This window comes from Podarcis liolepis, assembly GCF_965112155.1.
Source record: "Podarcis liolepis genome assembly, chromosome: Z".
In the NCBI taxonomy this organism is placed as follows: Eukaryota; Metazoa; Chordata; class Lepidosauria; order Squamata; family Lacertidae; genus Podarcis; species Podarcis liolepis.
In genome coordinates, this window is record NC_139570.1 from 3,860,670 (window position 1) to 3,871,274 (window position 10,605).

A 10,605-nucleotide genomic window follows, 5' to 3' on the forward strand; every position below is an offset into this window, starting at 1 on the left:
GAGATGTTGGGAGATTTCCTTCTTCCAGTACAGGAGTTTGCAAACCTTTCTGTTTCAAAGCCAGCCACATAAGCATTGATTTGTCTGCTATGGAATCTCAAGTGGGCTATGGATCGTGCTTTACTTGCGTGGAGGACAACGAACACAGCTAAGCTCTACCTTCATGGTTGGAGGCAGCATGCTTCACTGTGTTAGAAACTCAGATATATAAGTTAGGTGCCAAATGGCTCCTTAAACCAATGTTGTAGTCGTCAAAATGGACTATCTGGTTGCCATCTTGGGGGCAGCTGGCTCTAAAGTCTTATTTTTCAAATGATGGACTGACTGTGATTGATTATGACTAGTGAGCTTTGAGCTTTGAGAACTTACAGAAGAAGAATCACTTGATCCAGGCACAGTCCACATATATACTGGCTTTTTCCAATCTCTTTTTCTTAATGGTGACTGCTCTTGCTCAGGCTGCACAGAAATAGGCATTTTGGTTCCAGGAATTCGTCCCAATTGTGCAAATAAAATATAACTGACAGAACTCTATGGGATGGGGGTATTAGTGTGTGAAAGCAGTCCAGATCTGATGATCCCCAGATGGTGGAGATATCATATGCCATCCTGGCACCTAGGCATCTTCGCTTGGTCACAAGTGGTTGAAAGGCAGGTGCACAATGTGACTGGCTAATTTTGAACAGTGCAAATACCAGTTGCCAGGAATCACAAGCAGGGAGAGCGCTGCTGTTGCACTCAGGTCCTGCCTGCAGATTTCCTATCAGGGCATCCTTCTGGCTACTGGGAGAACAGGATACTTGACTAAATGTGCCTTTGGCCAGGTCTAGCTGCAGGGCTCTTCTGATATTCTTAGGCTGGGACCCACATTGTGTCCCCTGCCATAAATGGACAGTGCATCCTAGGAAAGCACTTATTACTCACCTGCAGCTATCTGCTGTTTGCTGTAGGGGTGGACAACCTCTCTGCCCAGAACCCTTGCAGAAGGGTTCACCCTCTTCCTGTACCACCCTCAGAATTAAAAAGACACTAGTTCACACTGTTGGAAGGCTTCATGAGATCAGAGCAATATAGGGGGTTTTCCAAGTGCAGAAACACACGTCCTTACCTTAAGTCACCCAGACCCTGCTTCTCTGTTCCATGCAGGCACTGGGTGGCCATTCTATTTTAAGAAAAATCGCCTTACCCTACCAAATGCCCACTCAACTGCACCGATCTGGGGAACTAGGACTGTTGCAGGTGCCACATAATACTCATTCTGCACAACAGCACCTGCAGGTTGGAACTCCCTGCCTATTGACATCAAGCAGCTGCCTTCGCTGTGCTTTTTTTGGCACCTGCTAAAAAACATTTTTCTTTAGGCAAGCTTAGCCAGACATGTTAACATGTGTTTTAAGCTGCTCTTTAGCTTGCTGTTGATCTCAATTATTTTTTGAATGTTTTAAACACTTATTTTCAACTGTTTTTCTTTCTTTCTTTACTGATAATCCTATGGTTTTCTTCTTTTTGTAAATCACTCTAAGTTTTATCACAGCTGAGCGGTATGTAAGTTTTGTGAAATAAATAAAGGGCATCTAAGCCACCCATTACATTTTTTTTTTTTTTACAAGAGACCAAGGCTGCTCGGAGAATGGACTGAGTCAGATCATTGCTCCTCCTTGCCCAGGGATAGAGAAGCACTGCAATAAGTTGTTAATTACCGTATTTTTCGCTCTGTAAGACGCACCACACCACAAGGTGTTTTTGGAGGAGGAAAACAAGAAAAAAAATATTCTGAATCTCAGAAGCCAGAACAGCAAGCGGGATCGCTCTGCAGTGAAAGCAGCAATCCCTCTTGCTGTTCTGGCTTCTGGGATAGCTGCGCAGCCTGCATTTGCTCCATAAGACGCACACACATTTCCCCTTACTTTTTAGGAGAGAAAAAGTGAATCTTATAGAGCAAAAAATACGGTATATTATTTACCCCCCTCTTTAAGCAGCCTCCCTTTTATATCCTCACAACAGCCTTGCAAGGCAGGTCAGCTGAGTGGCAGTGGCAGGTCAAAGGTTTATTCCTTTGGGACTGAGCAGGGATTTGAATCTCACCACCTACAATCCAGGACTCTATCCCAGGAGTAACCAATGTGTTGCCCTCTAAACATTTTGGACTACAATGCCTATTTGCCCCAGACAGCATGGCCAATGGTCAGGGATTATGGGAGTTGTAGTCCACAAATCTGATGGGCACTGCAGTGGCAGTGACAATCCCAGACCTGGATGCGTGTGCACAGTTCCTGATTTATGTATGAGCTGAGCAGGCTAGAGCCCACAGCCTCATAAACTAGAGGGCATCAGCCTCTTGCAAAAAAAAAGGGGGGGGAGTTTTAATAATAAACTGCAAAAGAAACAGCTATAGAAAATTATTCAAAACATTATTCAAAATTATACCCAACAATTCCACCTTGTGTAAACCAATTATTTTATTCAACCCTCAAGCAGAGTTATCGTAAGTTTACTGGTAAGTTTAGTTACTGATTTTAATAGCATAATTGAGAAGTTTGCATCCAAAATAGCTTGATAGAAACTGTTCTGACTTTGCATATACTGTAGTACAATGACTCCTCTATGAATGTGGTGAATGTCTCCATTAATTCCATACTTTTGAAACTTCATAAAGGTTATAAATTTATAAGCAGTCTTTTTATCAATGCCAAGATTTCAGCAATGTTCTACTTTCACTGAATAGATATAGGGAAGAATTGGGTTTTGCTTCTCATGATCAGATGCTATTAAGTCTGAGCCTCCCCGGGTCTCTTAGCCAAGGCCTTCAATGGCTGTAATTGTGGCTGGGTGTGCAAATCACATTACTGTACAGTAGCAGGTAGCAAAGTTAGAGGGTGGCTTCTGGGCCTTTGACTCCAGCACTTTGTCCCTGCTGGAAAATACTTCTCCCTGAGGTGCAGCTGTTAACATGCACAGAAACCCTGTCAATGAAATTCTGGAGGCAACCCCATACAGGATGCCAGGCGGGTGCCCCCAGAAGGGCTTCCCACAACTTTGTCTCCGGGAAACACACCAGCCCTGCCAGGAAGATCAATAGGTAGCATCTCAGGTGGCAGCAGGAAATTACCGCCTTGCAATAAGTTTGGGAAAGACACGGCCCCATTCATGGGCATTCACTCTCTAGCCGCGGAAGGGGTCCAGAGGCCTTGAGGGGGGGGGGGAAGCACAGAGAACAGTGTGCACCACAGTCGCCCCCTTCCGCCTCAGGGCCCGGGCACGACAACTCGCCGCCCCCCGGCACCCTCTTACCTCTCCGGCTGGTCATGGCCCGGGCGGGGGCGCCCCCGCCGTTATCTCCACTACGCTCTCCGAGATAAGAGGGGAGGAGGCTGGGCGGGTGGCGTTGCCTTGAGGGGCCGCCCTGTCCGGACGGAGGGACGGAGGGCGGGGAAGAGGCGGAGGAGGGCAAAGGGGCCGGGCTCCGACTTTCTGGGCGGGACAGTCGGCCGGCCGGCGGGGTTCACGCGCCCAAAGAGCGATGGAGGTGTTCCCTGCCCACCCTTTCTCCCAGAAAATCACGAGGGCTGGAAATGTCACTCTTCCAAACGCACCCCAAAAGGGCAGCCACGTTCGCTTTTGCGATTCGTTTCCCAAAGAGACTCACGGGCGCTGGATACCACGCACACCAAACCTACGGGACGAGACGGGGAAACACCCCGCGATCCCAGGGCTTTGCAGAGGATGCGAGAACTGCAAGTGCTTTGCCGGGGAGACGGAGGCTCTGAAGCCAGGAAACGTGGCTCCGGCCCCGGACACACGCACCCCATGCCGTGTCCAGTTTCGTCCCACCTCCAGGATGCTGCCAGCACCCTTTGATAACTAAAAGTGACCACCCAAAACTTTCCCCCTTCAGTGCCCTAAGTTTAGCGAGTACCTGCCATGTGTTTCCCTCACTATTCGATCAACAGATGCTTGCCTAAGCGCCGCCCAGGCCTTGCCACGCGTGCATGGACACGGTCCAATGGCAATGCGCGCGTCCCAAGGTGAAGGCAGGGGGTGGGGCGAAGAGGAAGAAGACGCGCGTTTCTCATCATTACTCTGGACCTTTAATGGGAGCGGGAAGGTTGAGCGACTGTGTCCTGGGGCAAAAAAACAAGAATCATATTTATTTTTCAGGTCATATTGTAAGGCTTGATTGTCACAAAACCTTACAAAAGAATACAACAATAAAAATTATCAGTAAAAACATTTAAGAACAACTATTTTAAATATACGGGTGTTTTGTTCTTTTAAATCAGTGAGCTAAAAACCAGATTGAAACGTGTCAACATTCAGCGTATCTGGATAGGATTGCCTAACGGAAAATGTTTTTAGCACAAGCCGGAAAGAGTACAACGAAGGTGGCTCGCCGCCTGATGTCACTACTGCCCCGGGGATGTTTCACTCGGCCTGGAGTTCCAAAGTGTGGGTGCTGCCACACTTATTGCTGGCATCTGCCTGCCTTCAGATACAATGAAAGAGTGTACCATCGGGGGTAAAGTCAAACATTTTAGAGAGTTGCTTGTAGCACTTACCAGGGGTGCCAACTTCAATAAAATAGAGCCAGGTACGCCCCGCCCCACGTAATAGATCACATGACGCTGCACATTCACACCCTATTCTATTATTATTATTATTATTATTATTATTATTATTATTATTATTATTATTATTATTATTATTATTATTTTACTATTGATACTCCACCCATCTGACTGGTTTCCCCAGCCACTCTGGGTGGCTTCCAACACATATAAAAATAAAATAAAACATTTTAAAAATTGCCTATTCACATCTGCCTTCAGATAGCTCAGGGGTCGGATGACTCCATACCCTCCAACATTTCTCCGATGAAAATAGGGACGTCGTAAGGGATTCTGGGATCAAATCAGATCCCCATGATAAGAGCAGGAAACAACAGTATGTTGGGATACTGTTACTTTGTTGCTTTATTCCCAAAATTTTCTGGGTTAAGGGGGCTGAAAGCAGATTTACTCCCCAGAATCTAGCAATATGGAAATGAGTGCTAAACATACAGTGATGTTATGAGTTTTGGGGGGAGGATTAGGATGAATGCCTGAGTCCTCTTCAGATTCCTGGAACAGCCAAGCTGGCTTCTGGTGAGGTGATAGACCACTAAAAGGAACAAAGGAAAAGGTTCTGTGCAAGAAGGTGGAGCGGAGTCCCCTCCATCAACTCATGGGAAGATTACGACAAAGTTGAGAGCTGAGAGTAAAGTGATGTGAGCTAGAAGCAAAGCTGCAAGCTGGGAACCAAGAGAAACAGAGCTATGTGTGATTTCTGTTTGAATCCAAGGCAGTAGCAAGACCACCCTTTTGGGTATCAATGCTGTGAAGCTCTCCATTGCAGGCTCAGGTTGCAAAGATGTGCAGCAGCATAGTGTTGGTTGCTGGTGGTCCTGCGCATATGGGCACACACTGTGTGTAAGAGCCTGCCGCACCAACCCATACCCTCGCCACCAATGCTGCCAGAGCGAATCCACCCCCATAAAAGCAAAGCAGGGCTATGCTGAGCTGATTGCCTGCCTGCCCGCTCAGGGGGAAGCCCAGCCAGCTGGCGCAACCCTTTATGGACACCCCCCCCCATCCAATGCAGTGGTGCCCATGGAGAGGAGCACTGGGCCATGCTGCACTGGAGGTGCCTGTGTAGGGGCTCCTGGTTCATGCTCCCCCCACCCCCGCCCCACTATGCCCCTGTATTTGTGTAAACAAACCATATATTAGAAAGACAACATAGTCCCCACTGCATCTGATTCCAAAAGAAAACAGGAATGCTGGGTAAGCTTCTGGAACCCCTGAAATCTTGCACCACTTGGAGATTGGAGGTGGCACGCAGCACTAGATTCCATGAATTTTTCCAGAAGTGGCTTTTACATCATATCATATCTCAAATATAATGTGGGAATTTAGCAAGGAAACTACCAGGGAAGTGGAATTAACTGCCTTGTGAACGCAGCCAAAGTTGAAAATGGGACCTTGGCAGACTAAAACTGAGTAGACACAGGTTTCATTCCTACTCGCTCACAAAGGTGTCTGGGTGACCTTGGGCAGGTCAGTCTCTCTTAGCCCAACTCAGGGGTTCCCATAGTGGGTGGTGGGATTAGCTGGGGGAGGGATGTGTGCTGTGAGGCAAGGGGGTAGCAGGAAAAGCTAATATCACTGGTGTAGTTCATCAGTTTTGTTGACTTAATTAAACTAAACAGTTTTAATTAGATTTTTAATAAACAAACAGTTGTTACGGTTCTGAATTTTATTGCGTTATTAACTTCCTTACTGGGTTGTGCAATATGCTATTCTGAATAATGCTTCTTATGAGGTATGGTATGGGGCATTGGGGGTGAGTTTATGGAACCAAAGGGGGGTGAGACTGAAAAGGTTTGGGAACTAGTCTAATTTATCTTACAGGGTTCCTGTGAAGGTTTTGTGGGATAAATCAGCCTCATACATATAACCAACATGCTGAAGTCTAATTAATGCATGAAGGGGTTAAGACCATAGAGTAAGCTGTCCTACCAGGTTTAAGGAGGTCATTCTCCCCACCTTGGGAGAAAGGGAAACCAAACTCTTCAGTCCCCCACATTCCATCATGTGACCCCAGCCAGTAGGGCTTATTTTCAGCACGAACCCACCAGAACTCAGTTCTGGCACCTCTCAGGTGGGTGCCATTGCCATTCTAAGAGAACAAGGGAGGTGTTCATGGTAAGTTCTGGCACCTCTTTTTATATTTAAAAAAATAGCACAGTCTACCAGGTGCTTAGATTCTCCAAACTTAGACTGCATGGTGTAAGCAATCCATTTTTGTGTTATTATACAAATGATTTAAAAACATTTACCATTTTTGGAAACTAAGTTATGCCTGTCTTGCTGCTGTATGGAAAAGCTCATGAATCTGACCATTGAAAAGTTTGTAAGTAAGCCATTTTTAACTTACCAAACATGTGGGTCTCTTTCTATGCTAAAGGAGGTGGGGAAATTTGGAAGTAACCTAGAAGGGGATATTTTAAAGGTCTAACAGGCTATATTTCCACATTTTACTTTGCTGCATGTTTTGTGATATTATATCTCTACTATGGCTCTCTCGCTGAAGAGGACTTGGACCAAAAAAATACTCAGGCATCCAGAGAATTCCTTTTTATTTTATCTTATGTTTTTCCTTTACCCAACCCAATCAACCAACAATTATTATTTTTTTTAGGGACATCCTGCCCCCCATTCATGAAATACTTCTTGTCTTTCCATGGACATCTTGGTGGCAATTATAATAAGAGGCTGCAGGCCAAGTTTGATCATTGGTCTGATGCAGAAGTGTTCTTCTTTTTTTTTAAAAAAAAAACAACATTTCTGACAGCAGAAGCAGAATCAATATTTGGCATTCAGTGGAAATCACGGAGATGCTGGATGCTGAATCAACATTTTTGAAGCAAAATATACACCACCCACACACCTCTTCCTTCCTGCTTTAAGGAAATCATTTTGCTTTCAGGCCCTCTTTTCGTTAAAGATTTACCGAAACCTTCCCATTGAGTGGCTTTATCTCCAGCCTAGCTATGTAACAAACTCACATTAATACTCAACAGTGTTATTTTCTGCCCCTTAGAAAATAGGGAACTGCTGCATGAAACATGCAGGCCTTCTCCATTAGGAGCTTTTAGTCATCATCACAGACAAATGCAAAGTAGTTGAAGGAAGCAATCATGACCCTGTTGGACAGGGCAGATTATCACTCCCAGGAATTTAGGAGATGCAGCTTGGGTTGTTCTCAGCCTCAGGGCAGGTGGTTGGCTTGAGAAACTTCCAAGAATAGCACTTTTATTTTGTCACCAACCTTGCTTTGGTTGTTAGTGGGGAGATCTGTCAACATAATTATAGGGGGGAGGGATGAAGAGAACATTGGTAGACCAAACTTTGCCTACCTACAAAACCTTTTCCTAACAGGAGGGAGAGAAGTCAGCTGGTTCAGCTAAGCAGACTGATGCTTATCCTTCAGCATGGTAGTGAATACTTTGGAACCCCCTGCCCATTGAAACTTCACTGTTCTGTTTTTGGCAGCTGCTAAACATGGTTTTGGATGTGGGTTGCGCTGTGGTCTAAACCACTGAGCCTAGGGCTTGCTGATCAGAAGGTCAGCGGTTCGAAACCCCGCGATGGGGTGAGCTCCCGTTGCTCGGTCCCTGCTCCTGCAGTTCGAAAGCACATCAAGTGCAAGTAGATAAATAGGTACCACTCCAGCGGGAAGGTAAACAGTGTTTCCATGCGCTGCTCTGCTTCGCCAGAAGTGGCTTAGTCATGCTGGCCGCATTACCTGGAAAAACTGTCTGTGGACAAATATCGGCTCCCTTGGCCAGTAAAGTAAGATGAGCACCGCAACCCCAGAGTCGTTCGCAACTGGAATTAACTGTCAGGGGTCCTTTATCTTTTTTAAAAAATGGTTTTGGTTAAGTAAGCACACCCAAATTTCGCATATATATGTCTATTTTAGAACTGATTTATGCCTGGAAAAAGAGCTTCTTCCCATGCCAGTTTACCCATCTTCCAAGGCCTTCTGGAAAGACCCTATCCCAAGAACATCCTTTTGGTAGTGGTAGGCTATCCCAGCATTGGAATGACCTTCACAAAGAGCCATACATTGGGATTAGAAGCACTGGCCCAGGTGAAGATCCTTCTGTTTTCCTAGGCATTTTAGATAGTGGGTGATTTTTGAATTGAGTTCCATTCTGTTTTGCCTTGATGTATTTCATTTCTATGCTCACTTATGATACACAGGTTAATTTCATTCATATATATATATTACCCTAGAATCCTTTTGATGAAGAGAGGCCCTAGAAAAATTTGTATGAATAAAAATGTTACAGGAAAATGTACCGTATTCTTCCTTTTTTATTTGTAATAAGCTAGCAAATGGTCTACCATGTGGAACAGACACAGAGATGGAATGCCATGGGAGGCAGGTCTTCTCTATCCCCAACATGGATTATAATCTCCAGATTCCCTGTCTTCATTTAGAGAGAGAGGGAGAGAGAGAGAGGAAGAAAGAGGAAGAGGAGAGAATGGGCACATTCATACCATACATTGAAAACTTGATGGTACTACTTTAAACAGCCATGGCCTCTGCCGGAGAATCCTGGGAGCTCTAGTTTGTTAAGGGTGCCAATAGTTGTTTGGAAACCCCCTAGTCCTCACACAGAGGTACAGTTCCCAGAGTTCCCTGGAAGAGGCATTGTTTTGTTAAACTGCTCTGGGAATTGTAGCTCCCTGAGGGGCCTTGGTGGTCTCCTACCAACACTCAGCATCTTAATGAACTACAATTCCCAGAATACTTGGGGGAGGATCCATGGCTGTTTAAAGTGGAAATGTAGTGCTTCCACTGTACGTTGCCCAGCTGTGAGTGCTGAAGACCACTCCCTGCAAGGCCCTTTTCCACCTGGCCTAGGGGGTGGGGACCAGATTCACTCTGCTCTGCTCCAAAGACTCCTGGGAGACCAGAGGGACATTGCCGTGCTGCAAGTGCTGAAGAGCTCAGACTCACCGGAACAAACTCTGGGGTTGGGGCAAATGTCAAAAATACTTCATGTTTTTAAATGTTTTAAAATAGTTTCAAATTTTGGATTTCTTGTTTTGTTTTGGTCCTGAATGGGGCAACTGTGCCCCTGAAGGACCAGGTGCGCAGCCTGGGAGTCATTCTGGACTCACATCTATCTATGGAGGCACAGGTCAATTCTGTGTCCAGGGCAGCTGTCTACCAGCTCCAACTGGTACACAGGCTGAGACCCAACCTGCCCAGAGAGTGTCTCGCCCGAGTGGTGCATGCTCTGGTTATCTCCCACTTTGACTACTGCAATGTGCTCTATGTGGGGCTACCTTTGAAGGTGACCCGGAAACTACAACTAATCCAGAATGTGGCAGCTAGGCTGCTGACTGGGAGTAGCCACCGAGACAATATAACACCGGTCCTGAAAGACCTACATTGGCTCCCAGTTCGTTTCCGAGCACAATTCAAAGTGTTGGTGCTGATCTTTAAAGCCCTAAATGGCCTCAGCCCAGTATACCAGAAGGAGTGTCTCCACCCCCATTGTTCACCTCTGAGGGCCTCCTGGTGGTTCCCTCACTGGAAGAAGTGAGGTTACAGGGAGCCAGGCAGAGGCCCTTCTTGGCAGTGGTGCCTGCCCTGTGGAATGCCCTCCTGTCAGATGTCAAGGAAATAAACAACTATCTGCCTTTCAGTGGACATCTGAAGGCAACCCTGAAGGAAACAATTTTCTATTTGCTGTAAGCTGCCTAGAGTGGCTGGGGAAACCCAGCTAGATGGGCGGGGTATAAATATTGTTTTCCATATGTTGCCTAACACCTGCACAACTTGAGACATGAGGGAAGGAAATGGACAAGGGCCATTCTTTTGAATTTTTTGGAGAGTAACTAGCCAATATGTCAGTATTTTACTTCCCACCAAGAAGAATCCTTGCAGATGCCCATGAATTACATCCCAAAATGCTGAAGCCTTCTTCTGGAAAAGGGGACTTGCTGCGTTACCTGGCAGAAATCTACCACCACCATTCAGGAGTCAACA

At 46.0% G+C, this 10,605-nt stretch overlaps 1 protein-coding gene across 10 annotated transcripts in view; it reads right to left on the minus strand.

Annotated features, from left to right (window-relative positions):
* The window catches only part of DLG3 (discs large MAGUK scaffold protein 3), a 119,849-nt gene extending 116,400 nt beyond the window's left edge, over nucleotides 1-3,449 (minus strand). For 3 of the 10 annotated variants that reach the window (XR_014521732.1, XM_083486357.1, XM_083486336.1), the window contains exon 1: nucleotides 3,292-3,415. Coding sequence is in view for 6 of the 10 variants with exons in the window: in XM_083486357.1 (XP_083342483.1) it covers nucleotides 3,292-3,307 (16 nt within the window). In the remaining 4 variants the exon portion in view is untranslated. Of the gene's footprint in view, nucleotides 1-3,291 lie in introns of all 10 variants that reach the window. The other 7 variants (XM_083486354.1, XM_083486358.1, XM_083486353.1 and 4 more) reach the window with 5 other exon arrangements.
* Between the last annotated feature and the right edge of the window lie 7,156 nt (nucleotides 3,450-10,605).